Below are 18,077 nucleotides of genomic sequence, written 5' to 3'. Positions count from 1 at the left end.
GACGAGTCCGGAGGAGGTTGCAGAATCTTCGCAACGACAGCATTCTCGCGATGTTGTTCGTTTCACTTCGGCTAGCTTCTCTGGAAACAACTAACTGCAATAGCGTGATTTGCTGCTCATTTTAAACTTTTTATTGTTAACAGAAGTTAGCTAGTATTAATTCTGTTAGACAGTAAATTCTATGAAGACTTTCTGTGCTCGAAAATGGAGCTCAAAGTATTCTTTCATACTAGACAAAACTACGGTAGAACCCCGTTAATCCGGTCACCAACTGGCCACAAAAGTCTGGCCGTATTAATGGGGTGGCCGTATTAAAAGGGCTCTCGGATGATTGACTGAGCTTTCGTTCGGGCCAGAATAAAGTGGCCGTATTAAAGGCGGGGTCCCACTGTACATCCACACATGTATCCACCTTCATTACAGCAAAATCTAAATTCATTTCTTAATTATATCCCAGGCATCGCTCTTGCTGGTCCCAAAATTAACACTGGTGTCTAATACAATTAAATTTACACGCAAATCTTGAAACCCCAATAAAAACCCCAAAATAATGGCTTGCTATGCCAGAGAAACCTAACCACTAACAACTAACCACTGCAAGAAGAATAAGCAATCCGATATCACAAAGAAGGATTTGAAATCATGGGAAAAACTGGGCAAGTCAACTGATTTTCGACAGAAAAAAGAAATTTCAGCTGGCTATTTTATAATAAATAACTCAGTAAAATAACTACGAAAAAAAAATGTCAAAGTAACAAAAAACAACACTAACAAACACACAAGTTAGCACAACACGACGGGCACCGTTTTCTCAGGCATCTTTTAAATACCGGTGCAAATCAAGGTTGTATGTGGCAAACAATATTTCTCTGTCCACTGTGCATAGCCCTGATGTGTTATTCAAAAACTGGAAATACTATGGTCCACCGACATGTGACTAAGGCCACCTGCTTTAACCCTTAATACAAAAGAACACCACTAAGTTATGTCTGTTACCAGTCAAATTTTCGGCGGCGCCGAAAATTTCAATGATTTCTTAGCTTATCGTGAATATTTCAGCGCATTTCTCAGATCACAGACATCGGTTAAAAAACGTGGCACTTCTCAGCTAAAAGTTTTGACCAATTCTCGACTATTCAGACTATTCATACTCCCCACTTCAGACACTCTGTAGTAGTGATAACTACAGTCAGGGAACAAAGCTTTCTATAATAACATGTATCACCGCGGTCGGGGTTCACGTCCTCAAAATTACAAAGAATTTGGTCACGCGGTTTGCAAAGCTGATAACTGCTCATTCAACCTATTGTTTGGCGATGGCCTCACTGCCATTTACGTTGTAGTCAAACTCGTTCCCAGAGTCTTCTCTCTGCCTCGTTTAGAGAGAGGACCCTGGGAACGAAGTTGTTTAGTAGGTTGGTCCAGCCTCCAATAAGAAGGCATGACGTTACTTACTGACGTCACGCAGCTAGCTCGGAACTTTACGCTGATTGGATAATTAGAGCTGGAAATCCTTAAGATTCGTCGCAATAACTCCCCACCCCTCTCCCCCCTTTCCGGCCCAATACCCCAAGGGGGATATGGCTAAAAGTGAAGTAAAAAGTGAAAGATTCGCAAGGACGAAATGTTGTTTCCCAGGCTAACTGGCAATTGGAAAAAGTTAAAATCTAGTAACTGCTTCACAGCTCATGTGTCCGAATCATAATCCTGTTTATCCAATAATCGCGCATCTTTCAGCAGGTCAGTATTGTAAACAGTTAGATTATTTCCACGACAGCATCTTTGGCGGCAACACCTGATGCACAGACACATTAGAATAAGCCCCAGTAAAACAGTCACAGCAACAAAGGCCGCCAAGAAACCTGCAATACAAATGAACTATTGTGAAAAATTGTTCAACTAGAAGCAAATAACAGCCTGATTGTTTAATATAGTAAAATATAAGCCTGTCACAGGTCGAGCTGAGTCACTGCCAGTTCCTGATGTCACTTTTCATTAAGCCCTAAACACACACTGTATGTAAGTGTGACCGAAAACCCAGGTGAACTCAGATCTTTACGAGGTCGTGCGGAGAACTCAGGTGGTGAGCTACGACTGAGCGACTTTACATACCGCTTTTCCTTCCCGAAAGTAACGATCCCGCGAAAGTAACGAGCCCCAAAGGCTGCTTATTCCGAAAGTTACGAGGGTCGTTGCTGTCGGATGTTTACGGAATAACACGACTACACATACTTTTGTAGACTTCGGTCCTAACACACTTTTCTTCTTCCTCATTTCCCACACCACAAGCCTTGTCGATATCGTCAGGAATAACATCAGCTGTCTTTCTGATGAAGCAAAGCAAACCAAAATCTTTATTTCCAATGGCGATCAACGTAGCAACAACCCAATCGCGGTAGCACAAGTTATAGGAGTGCTAGAGAAGAGGGAAAGTTACAGAATGGCCAAGGTGATGGATTTAAATTCCCCAGGTCGCGGGTCTCTCTCTCTGACCACAAACTGAAGATGTTTCACGGTAGAACCCAGTTCATCTTCGTGGCCAGGCTTGTAACTAGCCAACTGGTCCGCCTTCTGCCAGTTAAGGTTCTTAACCTTGTTATGTTTAATTTAAATTATTTATCTCTAGTGTTTCAATGCAGGGTTTTGTTAGTTTTGTTACTAATTCTCTTGTCTAGGGTAAGCAAACGTTTCTTTTTTTAATCTATTTTATCTGAACCTATATTTCAAAAAAATGTCTAGTAGTCAGTTCAGAGCAGAAATATTTCAAGTTTGAGACTGCAACGGGTAACTTATACGCCATTTCCGTGTTCCTTTTACCTCTGTTTCAAAATGAGTCTTGGTGCACAACCTTTCATGTGGAGATGAGATTTTCTTGCACGTTCATGGTCTTGCAAATCAAACTCATTCGAATAATAAATACACGTAGCTTTTCACAAGCACGGAGCAAGACAATTGATTCAAACGACTACTGCATGAAACAGTAAGTGTAACAGCAGAAATTCCTTGAACATACTTTAACATTCTTTATTTCCTCACAGTTAAACGCTCCAAAGAAGCTCTACCAAAAATACTTACTTGATGAAGTCATCAAGAGGACAAAATTCTGAACAGGTCGCCAACTTGAGCTTTCTTGGCACTGAGCTTTGGCCATATCGATACATTATACGCACTGTCAGATTCTTCCTAACGTCGACATTGAAGAAAGGGAAAAATCATTATCAGTGGCAGTTCCGGCAGTGATTGTGTTCAATTATCAGCCAACGTTGCACTCATTTTGAGACAAAAGGCGACTTGGAAACCGCCTGTTCTACTTACTTGTTATCATTTTCATCTGAGAAAAGTTCAATCATCACTGCACTGGAGTAAGCCGGCGCGATTCCGTCATATACATCTAAGGCACTCAGCAATGCAGAAACTGTAGTGTCGTGCTGTAAGAGTCAAGAAACAAACTGATCACAACCAAATACCGCTCAGAAACGCTGCTCTCCGCTAAAATGACAACACCGCCAATCACAACTCAAAGCAACTAAAGCGGTGAAAAGCGCGCGAAATGTCGCAAGAGCAAAATGACCAATTCCCTTTATGTGACGCGCCTGCAGGGAATCATGGTAGTTGTATTCATCAAAACAAATATCCAGTCCAAGATGATGAATACAACTACCATGATTCCCTTCAGGCGCATTTCATGGTGGTCTTTTCGCGAGTAGTATGTTCTGCCCCATGTTCTGATGGGTTCATTTTGGTGATGTAAGTGTTTGCTTTGATTTTGCCATACTGTGAGTAGCTTGTATAACAGCCGGGATCTACTTCTTTGCATTCTCCGCACAGCTTTGCCCTTGCATTCGCAGCTCGATAGCTACCGTGGGCTCAGCTCTTTACAGTCAGAATAAAGCCTCCGGACCACTATCTGGTAACTGTGATAACCTTGATGCAGCTGTTTAAGTTTGTTGTGTTTAGTCAAATATAATGACTTGGTGTGGGATAGAGCGGTTTTCAATCGAGTGCCGTAAAACCAAAACTTTTAAGTTTTGGTTTTAAAAGTTATCACTATCGCCAATCACAATGAATCAATCATCAAAACTCAAAATACATGTAGCTGAGGGGAAGCGCGGCGAAACGTGAGCGAGCGAGTAACGATTGGTTCTGAAAGTACTTTTGATTGGATGACAAAGTGGCTCGAGTTCTTTTTTTTTTTCCTTAAAGTGAGGTAAAACCAAGGCAACTGCGAATTACTTTCGACCCACAAGTGAGAACTGCTGCATTACGAAAGCCATGTAAAAAGCACTATCATAAGGTGCTTGACCAATGTCTTAAGTGCTTCATTTATCTATATAAGGACTAAGCATTAATGTAATGAGGGAAATTGAAACCCAAACATTAGGCCACTTTGGGCAAGAAGTCAGAGTGAACTGAGGACAATCATAGAAAACAAGGCAAAGATAAAACAAAAGAAATTTGTTACTTACCGCTGAATAAATATATAATTTCTTACTCGTTGGTTTGAGGTAGTCTTTCATATTGTTAACAATCGCCCCCACCAAATTACCTACAAAACAACAAACCCAAAAAGGTCAATGATTATCAACTACTTTCTTTAGTTCATGTCTCTGCTGCTATGGCGATCTAGAAGAACTACCAATGAATGAAAAGTACGCTATAACAATTTACAAAACAAGCAGCAGGACGTCAGCGTAATACTTGACACGTTGTCGGGAAAACAACAGACAGAGGTTTGGGTAAGTAGTACTATTACCACTGTACCACTGTTCCCTCAGAATTTTTAAAAAAGCTTGGCAATATTTTTGGTCTTTTCAGAAATTCAAAACACTTCGAAAACTGAGATTTTGAGTCTTTACGTTCTCAGGGCGTTGAAAACGTGTAGTTGGTCACACACAATCCAAGAAATGATACAACAATTTAGTTTTTTTTAAGCCATTAAAGACTGGGGGCTTTTTTGTGGTTATTAGACACCCATTTATCCACCTGTTCTGGTTGAAAGCTCCCTACAACAACGCCCAGTGAATTCTAACCAGAGGTGGCCATTGCTAATTCAACTGCACGTAGCGGCAAAATAATACCCACAACTTTAGTACATGAAATTGTAATGATGAGTAAACAATACAACTAAACAAACCTCCAGTTAACTTAGCTCTCTCTGGAGATTTGAACAGCCACATCATGTTAAAGTAGCTCAAGTTCCTCAAGCCCGCCCAAGTTGTTCCATTTGTGGACCAAGCTGGTAGCGTCAGATTGTGAGATTTCTGCCGCAGATATAAGATATACATTAAGAGAAAACACAGCTCAGAGCAGGCACAAGTAGATTCAGCACGTGGCAATCACTACAAACGACTGTCAAGCCACGCGAGATGGTCAAACATGAGTATTTACTATTTTTTCAGGCTCTTTATTGAAGAAGACGGTTAAGTTCAAGTCTCTGAATTGCGTTCTACTACATGAAGATGAGAGTTGCATGTAATGTAAAAATCTTACTTTTTACCTGTTATCTATTGGAAGACAGCCGTATAGATGACGTCATTAACATTACGTTTTGCTTCTTTATAATAAAAAAACAAGTGGATGGACGCGCGTCTGTTCAGTGACAGATCACAGAAGATGTCAAAATGCCGTAAAGACCCTCTGTGACACACTCGAATAACGGCTTGCGTGCCAATTTTTTGTTCTTTAATACCACATTTTTGACGTCACTGTGATCTATTACTGAACAGAAGCACAGCAACATGGAAATCTCTTTGTTAAACAGTATATCTGTTTGATGCAAACATATTCTAAATGACTAATGCATGTGGCATAGTTTTACGTTACAAAACAGACAAAAAACTCATAAAATACATATACATGTACCTCACAAAAAAGTGTGTCATAGATTCGGTGGGCTGTATCTACTGTTACTTTCATTTTAGCATGTGTTGAAACATATGACAGCAGTTCCTGTAAAAAAGGAAAGAGCATCAAACAGTATTGTTAGTCTTCAGAACTGGGTTAATCAAGGCATACAAATGTAACTGTACATATATACAGCTAAGGGTGTAATTTACGTGCTCATAAACTGACCAATTCTGCCTATATTGCCTATTCCACTCAAACGTTTGCCCTGTATATACTACAGTACAAGTATATTCTCCTCGGTTAAAAAGAAAAATTCAGAAAATTTCAGAGACAGCAATTTGATCTATTTTGACTCTTTACAGTGCCATGTCACAATACTGCTGCCGTTTTACTATCATTCAGGTGAAACTCAGCATAGAATATCATATTTTATCTCATAAAAAATGTCAAGCTTTCTCGATATTTAAATTATTTGCAATGAATATTTACCTAAACTTTATGCTTAAATTCTGCTTGAAAATTCCTTATCATTCTGTTGACATAATGCTAAGAGTCTAAAATGGCCTATTCTGCATGAGATTTTGCATGCAGAATTTTTACAAGCCTCAAGCAAGTTGTAGTCAATCGACTGACTGACTGACTGACTGACGGACGGGCAGATGGACGGATGGATGGACGGACGGACAGACGGACAACTGACTGAGTGACTGTTGTTTGACTGATGTTTGACCTTTGCAATCTAAGTGACTGAAAACTAACTGTAACAGACACTTGTGCAATGACGTCAAATTTGAATGAGAGCCCAATTCTTTTTTCTTTTTGGGGGGGGGGGGTGTGGAGGGGGTCAGGGGGGTCACTAAGAGTTTCAGGTCTTTGAGTGCTGAGAGTTGACCAAATATCTAGTCACACAACTCTCACTGTTGTTTGGACCAGGCTTACCTCGTTCTGTTTGGCCATATCCAGATACTCTTTGTCTTGTTTAGACTTTGCCAAAAGTTCCAAAAGTCGAGGGCATTTGTAGTCAAATGGTCTTAGAAGCTGTAATAAGTTAGGAGATGTTTGGTTCAAGCAAACATGATCAAGCATTGTTTGGTGACCAAACATGTTGATGTGCCCAAACAATATCAAAGGTGTTTGAGTAAACAAAATGATAATTTTTACAATAATTGATCAACTGTAATGTTTGTAGATCTTCAAACATGATCAAACGTGTCCAAAAAGTGTACAAACAGTTCTTTTTAATAAGTGCTTCCATTCTAATTTAAGTGCCATGTTTGTCCCCTCTCCTAATAAGCACCCCCAATAGTGATAGTGACATCCAAGACTTTGAAACAGAATAGGATGATTACAAATTATTAAAAATGAATTATTAAGTCTGCATTCTCATCTGAAAATAATATAAAGCATTTCCATTCACATGGCCACCAGCCACGCAAATTTACCGGAACAAAAGGCAGTGTCTACAGTCATACGAAAAGAGTTCAACCTCCCACAGGATTGGTTTGGTACACCAACATGGCCACCATTTCATTGTTTTGGGACACCAACATGGCTGCCTTGATGTTATGTGAAAATGCTCTATTGAACATTTTGACTGTTAGAGCCACTTTAATTATAACAGTAAGTTTTAGAGCTAAAGTATCTTTTGTTTTTCATTAAGTACATGTATTGTTCCAGATTCAAATGCGTAACTTCAAACAAATTAAGGTTCCCATCCCATACAAGCACACCCTTTCCAATATAAGCTCCCTCCCTTGAGCTACCAAAAGTAAATTAGTGCCCTGGGTGCTAATTAAAATCAAATTATTACGTATACACCAAGTTCATCCAAAGTAGTTCAGGATTTGTTTGCATTAAAATTTGCACTGTGTTATGAAAACATATTTTATGACTGAAAAAAGTAACTCACATAATCTTCCGTCCTTGGTACTACATGAACTCCAATTGGCTGCCAGTCTAAATTATCCTGCCATATCTAAAGATAGGAACATGAATGTAATAATTGAACAGAGGAACTCGGGGAGTTACTGGGTGAGTGGTTTTAACTTAAGCAAGGGCAACTCAACAAAAATCGAGTTTAAAAAGTGTGTGAGAACCTTCTTTTAGTCAAAATCTCAGTGACAGATTCCATCTATTTTACAGAAACAGTACTGAAGAGAGATGTTTACCTAACTAAAGATAAAACCCTCTTCAGTGCATGTTATTGACAAGCATGAGGTGTAGGACTGGTGTGCAACTGCAAAAAAAATTGTTATTTGCCAGTTTTGATTAACTATGTGTATCACAAAATAAACGTCACAAATCCCGAAGAATTTTTCCTGCAAAATACTCAAATGAAGTAAAAGTATTAAAAATGCATACTACAAAAAACTGCTGTGACTTGCACTATACAAGAATGCGGGGATGTTTCCTCTTACTCCCACCTTGTTATTAATAGCAATTTTTAAAAGTTGAAAAACTAAAGGGGAATAGTACCATTTATTTGACAATGATTTACTAACCTTGAGATTTTCTAGATTCAGGCAATATTGAGTTTACCTGTTTTCCATGTGGTGGATAGAGACCATTAAGCTGTGTCTGTGCACTCATTATACAACGATCCTTGTCACTACTCCGCACATAGATCTGTAAGACAATATTCAAGTTGTCGGCTAATTATAGACGTTATAAGCAAGGTATTGTGTAGCAGGCAGAAAACAAAGAAAATAACAGTACAAGGTACAGAAGGGGATGCACAAGGGGAAAATAGAAATCACCTAGCTGGAAGACCAAACAAATTCATTTTCTAGCCTCAGTTAAATCATGCGATGTGACACCACCAGTAATTTTGTTTTGGCAGCAGGAAGCTACAAATTGCATGACAACTATGGCTGCATTCCCTGATAATGTGAAAATTTTAAAATAATCAGGGCTTGAAAACAGTGCTATCCAGTCAACCAGAACAAGTAGATTTTCCTGCTGAGCAATAACTTTTCATGACTGTCACTTACTCGATGGGCAAGGGCCCAAGCAAGTTGTCTGCAAACTTAATTTAAAAACTCAACTAAGATTTCCCCAGGATTAGCAAAATTTGAGAGCTGCTTGTCCAAAAGGGCAAGCTAGAATTCAAGAATTTTTTGAGCCCTGAATAATGATTTAAACATATTTGAAATAAAATTGTAAAATCACAATAGGCTTGCTTCTTTTTTGTTCCTACTGAATGGTAACCCTACACTGTAGTGGGTAGATAGATCCATTCACAAATTTATAGCTGATTAAATAAAAAAGCAATGGGAGTTATATGTTGTAGTCCACCATCCCTGGGATATGGTTGTGCCAGGTTTTAGCCCGTGGGAGTCCAGATATCCCATAGACACCCGTGTTTTAGAGAACATAATTATTATTACTCCTCGTGTGCCTCAAGAGGCTCCATAACTGCTAGCCAAAAGGATTTTGGGACAATTCCCTTTTTTCTCACTTTTTGAAGGGGGGAACTTTTTTAACCAACAATTTACACTCAGAGAAACAGCCTTTACAACTGCAGTTACAAAGATTTTTCCCCTGCTTCCCCTGAACAAATTGCTGTCAAAGTCCTTTGACTGTAGAACATTTGTGACACCCTACATTGCCCAGGGAGGGTGGGGGGTAAATTGGAATGCCATTTTTTAGTAATATAGGAAAATGAGAAAGTGTCCCAATACATTTTGGCCTGGATTGTAAACAAGATATAATTGAATAATTAAATGTTTATAAAAGTTTTTCTACCTCGTTCAACAGATATGATGAATTCAGAAGCTTATACTCTGTAACATAACGATCCTTCAGAAACTTGCCAAGTTCATATTCTTGTTTCATGCCAATCTATAAAATTGGAAATAAAAGTCACAGGTAGCATGGGTTAGATCTTTTTCTTTGATCTCATCATGTTATACACAGTGGAACCCCGCCTTAAGACCACCCCGTTAATACGGCCACCTCATCATTACAGTCACTTTATTCTGGCCAAAAAAAAAAAAAAAATCAGTCAGTCATTTTCTTATTTAAAGAACCCCTTTAATACGGCCACCCCGTTAATACAGCCAGATTTTCATGGCCCGTTGGTGACCGGATAAACGGGGTTCCACTGTATCATTACATAACTTCTTTGTATGCCTTATTAAGCCTTCAGTTAATAATTAAAAATTACTGTACGTTGCCCACTTGTTTTGATTCTAATTGCATAACTAAAGACTTTGAAATAGAACAAAAGTATCGTAAACCTTTTCTCATTGTAATAAAGCAAACTTTAATTTTAAATAATGATAATAATCCTCTTGTCCTGAAGGGCCAGCTGGAATTTATTATAATTAAGGGTTTTTTCCAAGCCCTGTAGACATAAGCAATGAAAATGACGCATTGTAAACCACCTGCACACCTCTCACAAGGCTTAACAGGAATTAGGCTGAGAAAACAACAGGAAACAATGCAGACGAAACAGCAAACCTAGTCCTTAATACATGTACAATAGAGGTGGGTGAAACAGGGAAAGAATTAAATTACATGTTCTCAAGAGGTGTCTGTAAGCAACAGTCATAGACAAATATTATGTGGATTCAAAAAACAGTCAGCTAGCCTGAGATAGTTGTCCTGGTCCTTGAGGCCAGTAATCCTGATGCTCATCTGCTGGGAAAAAACCAACTGGAGACCGATCACCATGACGATATACCTGAAAAGCAGATATTTAATTCCACTTAGATATTAACATGTTCTTGCATGTCAAGTTGATTAGATATAGCCTTCCAACTTGACTTTCCAAAGTGTGTTACTGTACATTCTTACTGTAACACCAAGAACTTTGTAAACTTCCATATACTATGTATATACAGTTTTAGTTCAAAAGAACACCCACTGTCATCCAGGAATTACTGGCTGAATATGTGCACAATGGTTTGCGAATTACACTCCATGACTAATAATATGTTAAATAATTTGAAAAGGCCTGTACTTCTTTCACTGAAAAATCACACATTCAAAGTGTTTATGTCAAGAGTGGTCAGCATGCTGAGGACTGGTAGACAGTGATTTTGTCAGTTGCCAATGCTTATGGAGAACAAAGGGATAGTGTTATCTGCACTATCAATAGTGGCTTGATGGCTCACTGGTATATCAGTCACCTGATCAATGCAGTAAAAGGACATGTGCATGATTAGCTGAAGCACATGTAGGTATTCGTAGCATAAGTTACATGTAAGTGAAAGTCAATGAAACTCTCAGATAATATCAATTAAAAGTTTTTTTTTTTTTTAAATATGGTCATAAATTTTCTCCTCCAAACATCTGACTGCCATTTAAAGTTATTCCATTGAATGGCCATGTGGAGGGTCCCCTATACTCTTTACGTGAAGCGTGATTGGGTAATTTATTTTCTTGTAAATCGTGATTTGAAATTTATTCGTGATTCATGATTAAAGATGGTAAGATCTTTTCATGTCCACATAAACAAATATTTTATTCAAACGTGACCCGTGAATGAAGAGTTGAATTAAACAGGATTTGCGAACCATTTTGTTTTGCATGATGAATTTCCAGCTATCTTACAGTTTGAAAATGCACAAATTGTTTAGGGTTTTGACATGACATGGACTTCTTATGGATTAATAAAACTCCTAAAATAGACCACTAATGGTTTCTGAACAAATAAGATAAGACATTACGTCATCTTTTGCCGCATATGCCCAGGACAACCCTAGAAATAAAATTTCAGCATCAAAATGATGTTTTATTGGCCAGTAACCTCTATGTGGATATGGGGCTTCGGAGACTTTGGTATCTCTATTAAAGCAAATCTGGAGCTTATCCCGGTTAGTAATGCCCTAGCATGAAGCATCCATCACAGGGTCAACCCCCAGCATTGTTCATTGTTACCATTTATTCACCTGGGTGAAGAGAAGCACCGTGAGAGTAAAGTGTCTTGCCTAAGAACACAATGCAGTGCCCTGGCCAAGACTTTAACCTGCACTGATCAATCCAGTGTCTAGACAGTACACTAACCATCAGGCCACTGCAGCGCCTCCAAATTATCTCTATAAATCATAGATATTCCTTGCAAGTGTACCAGGTGTACTCTGTCTAAAGTACTTCTATTTGAAATTCTACTGAGGAATGTGGAAAAGCACTTAAAGGAACACATACACCAACACGACCTCATCTTCTGGAAAAGACTAGCAGTAAAGACTGTGACTTTCCAGGAGCGAAGCCACGTGTACATGTAGATTAGGACCGTTTAACCCCAGGAGCTTGAAACACTCAAACACACATTGTAATGTAATTCCAAAGAAACCAGGTCAAAGTAAAATCAATCATTATAGCATTTATTGGAAAGGAGCGATAAATCAACAATATAGGAATCAGGATAACAAAATAGAGATGTACTTGTGATGTGAAGTCGAAGTTATGGTTGTGGTTGTGATTGTGTGGTTCAAACTAAAAGCAACACAATACAAAAGGGTTATGTAAGCTAATACTAGCTAAGATACAAAACATAAATCAAGGATACTGATGGAACATAGATCTTAAACCATAACGACACAATTATGACTAAAGATATGTAGACTTACTTTAATCTTGATCTTGCAAGGGTGGCAATTGGAGAAACGATAGCTTAGAATGATAGCGATGACAGCACTAGCATAAAATAGCGAAAACGTAGATGGCGCAACTAAACTGATAAAAATGTGGTGTCTCTATAGTAATTACATGATTCCAAAGGTTACATTATGAAACTTGCATTCATCACAGCAATCACAGCATGAATAGCAAAAACTTTAAAAATGTACAAAATTGTTAATGAGTAATAGTTATGTAAACAAAACAAAGAAGAAAACGAGTTACGAAAGTAACAAAGACCAGTAACAGGTTGCATTAGTTAGGAGTCAAAATTGAAATGTGACTCCCTTGGAAGTTGTACGACTAAGAGTTCAACTCATATTTAACTTTGGCAGTGTGGAATCAAGACAACCATCTGTCTTTGCAAGATGAGGAGAGGTCACAGACCTGTTTGCGATTTAGACAAAGAGCCGAACTTGGGGGACAAAAAGCTTTATAACCAGGTTAGAAGAAGTGGAAATATTAATTCGTAAACTTGTTTTTTTACTTTTATGTGAAACTTGATCACCTCGAATTTCGTGTGAACATGAAAGAATTTTGGATATTATTTGTGATATGTGAAAAGGGTGAATATTTTCACATGGTGGAGTTTTACAAAGGGGTATAGGGGACCCTCCTTGAGCATCCTTGCTGTGCATAATTTTTCACGTCATAATGGCATGCATACACAATTATATTTGAATGCTGTGACAAACACATCTTAATGAAACGCTGGGTATATGCGCATACAGCAAATCATTACATTTGTTTCATAATTTTAAGAAAAACAGCTTATAATCTGAACTCAAAGCCTGCTTTGTTTAACAGCTCCAATATTTTAATGCAAGAAATGACCTTTCTCAGGAAATTATTTAAGGATTCCTGAGGAAAGCCTTGTGGATTGAATAGTTGCGATAACATCAAGCCATTGTGCAAAATAGAGTATGGTACCCTTTGTTTAATTTCGCGTTTCGACAGCATTTATAACATAATTACCAATTTTTTTCGATGGAATCACTTTACGCTCTATTAAGCTAGCTTACATGCCCCAACAAATATTTCTCATAAGCGATTTCGTTACCGTGATATAAGATGTACGAAGAACTCTCTTCAATATAGTTTTCAATGAGCGTTAAGTAACGTATAAACGGGAAAGTCAAGGAAATTTCCACGTGTACATAAGCTTAACATAGTAATGAGGTCATAGAAATTAAGCTTACATAAGCTTAATAATGGCTATTCGAATGACACCCGTACGATATTATTTATACGACTTAGTTCGCTATTCTTACAGAAGTAGAAGTGTCGTTAAATGTATACGTGACTACTTATTCTTGCTGATCCAAAATGTCATATGCATGTTAAGACGAATGAAGCTTTTCTAGTGAGTCATTCGGACATAATTCCTAGTCGAACGAATAGTAGTCATTGTGTATAGCACTTGCTTACATGTAAGACCCCTTCTCGTTTCCTTCAGAAAATGAAAAACTAATCAAGCTGGAACTAAAACCATACTCACCACATTCACCATTCGTAGTTTCTGAACTCCATATGACAATGTTAAAGCCTGTAGAAGCCATAAAAGAAAACTAAAACAACTGAAGTGACGTCTGCTTCCGTCCACCATTTTCAGTTTCGCACAGGACCTGTTACCAGTTCCCTAACCGCGCGCTTCGACCCGGAAGCTTGCAGCGAAGTCTCTAAAATAAACAAACTTCAAACTGAAAACTATTCAAAATAAAACATGCAGATTTCTCTCTGTATTTTTTCATTGTTATACTGTTTAGAGCGTTAAATTTTCTGCCTGCTGACATTTTTTTTTTTTTACAACAGCAGAAAAATTCGAGACTGAAAACAATTGCAAACATTACTGTCACTCATTTTGAACTGAGTGCTCAATTGCCAGCATCAGCACCTATAACAGGTCTATTCTCAAAGTTAGTTGAGTTTTTAATCTGGCTCCATGGCACAGGTGACAGAAGAATTAGAAAAAAATTCTTTTGTTTTAATCCCCCAGACTTATACCACTTGCGTAAGATTCAGGTTAAAGGTGAGTTGCAGCCTCAAACTGAAGAAAACAAAAAAAGTGACTGAAATCAAATTTGCAGCATTCTTTGCAACCATCGCTAAACAACCAACCTTCTCCTCCGCTGGTCTCTCTTGCCCTCTTCTTATAAAACACATCTCAGATGGAGATGAAGATAGTCCTTGAGAAACACCCCAATATACCTAGAGTAATAAATGTCATTCCTTCTAATTTGTAACTTTCTTTTATTACAGTGTATTTATGAGGCCTCGATTTTAATTCAATGCCTGATTTAGATATTTCATAGTGGAACATATACCTTTTTCTATTTTATTTTTGTTGTTGTTGTTCAGTGGTTTAGTGTTGTGTTTCTTATGTGTTTGGTTTTTTTCCGGGATGGGTGGATTGGTTCTTTTTGTTTTGTTTTGTTATGTTTTTTTTCTAATTATCCTAACAATGTTGTTCCAGGATCCACTCTCAGTAAAAGTTTCACCAAATCTCAGCCTCTCTTAGGATTTCATGAATAATTGCCATCAGCAAGTTGAACCCAGAATGGCATCTCTGACTTCCATGAGTAGTTTTCCCATGGTATTCTCTCCAACAATTTCACCTGTTTTCTTGTCCTTTTTTCCAGTCCAAAAATCCGTTTGACCTCGAGTTGGAATGTGGATTAGCTGTGTGCCCACAGTTTCTAAAAGGAGGCTTCTATAAGGCTCTTGTTCGAATTTTCTTTGCAAAGCTCTTTTCATCCTATGCTTAGCCACTCCTTGGTCTAAACCGTCAGCAGCTAAAGTCAACTTGTACTTGGCAGAACCAGATTTTGAACCGGCAGACTTGGCAAGTTTTCCTTTCGCGATTTCCTCTTTAGCATTTCTGGCTGAAGTTTCGTTCTTCTTCTTGTCAAATTCTCCACCTTTCATGAACCGTGCCCTGTCTTCTGGAATGAACTTCATGCCTTGGAAATAATGTTCCACTGACGGAAACACACCTTCCGGCATCTCGATATCAACCTCGTAAAAATTTGAAAATTGGCAATAGGGCAATCTAGAACGAGAGAAAAAGAATATCGGTTCCAGATTTTCTTCAGCGCTTTTTGCACTTTGTTTTGAAAGGCTTGAAGATGACATTACTGCCAGACGTTTTCCAAAACACCGTTATTACCACCGTTTAGGCCAAGTGAATGGAAAAGAACACATAAATGTAAATTGTATGGCTGAAATTACATCAAATGGTGCAATTTCCGGACGTCGACTTCTCATCCGCCATGTTGGAATGACTGAACTACACGAAGGCCTGGGACCCACGGTAGGGGCACAGGACACCCATCCATATGCCTGGAGAGTCTTCTTGTCCGGAAATTACACCGAGCCAGGGGCGGGGGAGAACACTCTGCGACGCCTGGCACTTTTTGTGTATCTGAATCATCCAACAAAAAATGACGTCACATCCGGTAAAAAAGAGCGCTGAGCGGCAAAATCAAATTTGAACATGGCATAATCGTTCTCTCAGTAAGTAAAATGGTAATATTTTGCAATCGGCCGGATATTTTTAACGTTTTATTTGGCCACGATAAACAAAATTTTGTCTTCTTCCTCGTCATATCAGTTTGTTTGAAGGACAGGGTAATTATTTATTCAAAAACACGCTGTTTTGAAGGTGTGTTTTTTACGAAATGTCGCCATTTCTTCATCGCTGAATACCACAGGAGTCATCGTTTGTGTGGAGATAATGAATTCTAGGTAAGTTGCACTCAATTCAAATATCCTATTCTCTTAGGTAGGCATTACACTAAGAAAAATGCACAATGACAGGTTTCTAGACATGGGGAACCTTATTAACAGAAGCGCCTTTTTTTAAATTTACTGTTGCCAAACACTCGAGAGTACTTGAGTGCTGTTAATCGTATCACTGCAAGAATAGACCCACACACATAACGCGCTTTGCATAACTTTCTTGCCGATCGACACTAACACAAACTCGTGTGTTTGCTCATGACTCAAACTGATGCCATAAAATATGTTACGATTGGTTAAGAACCTTAAACAAGATATGTTTTCCCTAAGCAATCCCTTAATTGATAAACGCTTCGTTACAGGCAGGCCGTGAACCCCTTAAAAAAAAGCAAGAGGATTAGTTTTAACGGCGATTAAGTAATTTGGACATGTCGTGGTTGTCTCTCATTTATAATCAAATTTATTTTTCCGTTTCAACAGTGTTTGACGTCAGCAGCGCTAAGTTCCAATACCCCCCCCCCCCAACTGAGGTCAAGCATGCACCTTTAATTTCTTCAAACCCTCTCATTTGCCCTGTTTGCAGACCAAGTTCCTCATCTATTAATCCCTGTCATATTGGCAACCCATTTTGAAAGGTTACTAAAAAGTTGTGCATTATATTTCAGTGTGCTTTCTCTTTGTAATCTTACATCAAGATATTTCACTCCCTAAGGAAACGAGAGAACACTAGCAATACTGACAATTTTCAGTAATTCATCACTTTCAATATGCCATCTAAACAAATTGTTTGTAAACAGTAGTGAAATTTCATGCCCCTACACCTAGCCATAAAAGGAAGTCTGGGAACAGGCAATAGCAACAATGACACTGCCAGGCTGATGAATTTTACAAGCTAATGAACTCATGTCTAACAATGATGGGTGATGATGAAGCATGGTGCAGTGAAACTGAAGAATCAGACTGTGAGTGACAGTGATAGAGTCAGTGTCGTGAGAGTGATGCTAGTGTCTGTGAACTTGGACCAGATCAGCAAAGAAAAGGTTTTGTACTAGAAATTGACAGAGAGCAACAAGTTTGTGCTAAAAAACTGAAGCTGGCTCAGACCAGTCTTAAAGCCAGCATCTACTTACAGTACTTGTCAAGAGTTCCTGATTTGTGTATGTGGGAAGGCTCTCTGTAATGAACTATATGGGGTGGCTCAGCTCACGATGAGTACCTATTTCAGGCTTCAGGTATAAAATTAATGATAGGAATTTCACAAGTTGAGGTGTATGAAAGGGTAGGAAAATCTGTCATTTAGGGATTCCATTCTTCTGGTTCTAAAATGTTGTTGAAAAGCTCTCATTTACTCTCCTCAGCCAGAATGAAGAGATTCTATAATATTATTTATTAACTTTTTTCCAAGGGAATAGAAAAGGGATGCAGTATTCTTAAATAGGTTTGTTAAAGGGGTACATTAACCCTTTTGCAATGTAAGGTCGACAAAAGAGGTGGCATTTCTATCAAAATGGTACAAATGTATACAAAAGGGTAAGGGGTAATGGACCTTGAGATAAGACCTTTCCATTTAAAACTTTGTAAAATACCCCTCCCCCCCCCCCCCCCCCTCCCAGCTTGGGAAACAAAGATGTTCAAATTATTGTTTTGTGAAAAAAGGCAATTATTAAAAAACAAAACAGTGCCAAGAGATTAAGTGATTGTCAATGCAAGTTTCCATTTGTATTTTGAATTAAAATGGGTATAACATGATCCTCAAGTATACTATGCAGCTTCACAGAGAGGCCCAAACTGATGATGAAAACATATGTTTTAACACTTAAAATTCTATTTTTGCTTCTTCCCTTGTACCTTGTGATCTTTGTAGGGAA

The 18,077-nt window shown here is 38.4% G+C and overlaps 2 protein-coding genes across 3 annotated transcripts; both read right to left on the bottom strand.

Moving 5' to 3' along the window:
- Positions 1-1,235: 1,235 nt before the first annotated feature.
- LOC145479203 (prostatic acid phosphatase-like) lies at positions 1,236-14,153 on the bottom strand. The gene is made up of 13 exons (XM_081457492.1): positions 13,970-14,153; positions 10,439-10,531; positions 9,592-9,687; positions 8,386-8,472; positions 7,757-7,822; positions 6,787-6,885; positions 5,863-5,949; positions 5,135-5,261; positions 4,467-4,546; positions 3,316-3,428; positions 3,076-3,183; positions 2,233-2,327; positions 1,236-1,862 (listed from the first exon to the last, which is right to left on the bottom strand). Exons 1-13 carry the CDS (start codon positions 14,075-14,077, stop codon positions 1,687-1,689), a joined length of 1,335 nt encoding a protein of 444 aa, XP_081313618.1. The 5' UTR covers positions 14,078-14,153; the 3' UTR covers positions 1,236-1,686.
- A 486-nt stretch (positions 14,154-14,639) lies between these two features.
- LOC145479204 (uncharacterized) lies at positions 14,640-15,753 on the bottom strand. Of its 2 annotated transcripts, XM_081457494.1 has the most exons (2): positions 15,700-15,753; positions 14,697-15,520 (listed from the first exon to the last, which is right to left on the bottom strand). In XM_081457494.1, exon 2 carries the CDS (start codon positions 15,472-15,474, stop codon positions 15,010-15,012), a length of 465 nt encoding a protein of 154 aa, XP_081313620.1. In that variant the 5' UTR covers positions 15,475-15,520; positions 15,700-15,753; the 3' UTR covers positions 14,697-15,009. The 2 variants fall into 2 exon arrangements, with proteins under 2 accessions (XP_081313619.1, XP_081313620.1); XM_081457493.1 differs by having other exon boundaries at positions 14,640-15,741.
- Between the last annotated feature and the right edge of the window lie 2,324 nt (positions 15,754-18,077).

The sequence above is a fragment of the Orbicella franksi genome, chromosome 2 (assembly GCF_964199315.1).
Source record: "Orbicella franksi chromosome 2, jaOrbFran1.1, whole genome shotgun sequence".
NCBI lineage: Eukaryota > Metazoa > Cnidaria > Anthozoa > Scleractinia > Merulinidae > Orbicella > Orbicella franksi.
The sequence above is the reverse complement of the archived record's forward strand: the minus strand, read 5'-3'. Positions and strand labels throughout refer to the sequence as shown.

Excerpts from the sequence above, each read along its gene's own strand:
- LOC145479203 (XM_081457492.1), bottom strand. The coding sequence starts at position 14,077 with ATGGTGGACGGAAGCAGACGTCACTTCAGTTGTTTTAGTTTTCTTTTA. Across the intron at positions 6,886-7,756 it reads TACCAAGGACGGAAGATTAT|CTTCTAAGACCATTTGACTA; the intron begins GTGAGTTACTTT and ends AACTTATTACAG. Across the intron at positions 3,429-4,466 it reads AATTATATATTTATTCAGCG|CACGACACTACAGTTTCTGC; the intron begins GTAAGTAACAAA and ends TGACTCTTACAG.
- LOC145479204 (XM_081457493.1), bottom strand. The coding sequence starts at position 15,603 with ATGTCATCTTCAAGCCTTTCAAAACAAAGTGCAAAAAGCGCTGAAGAA.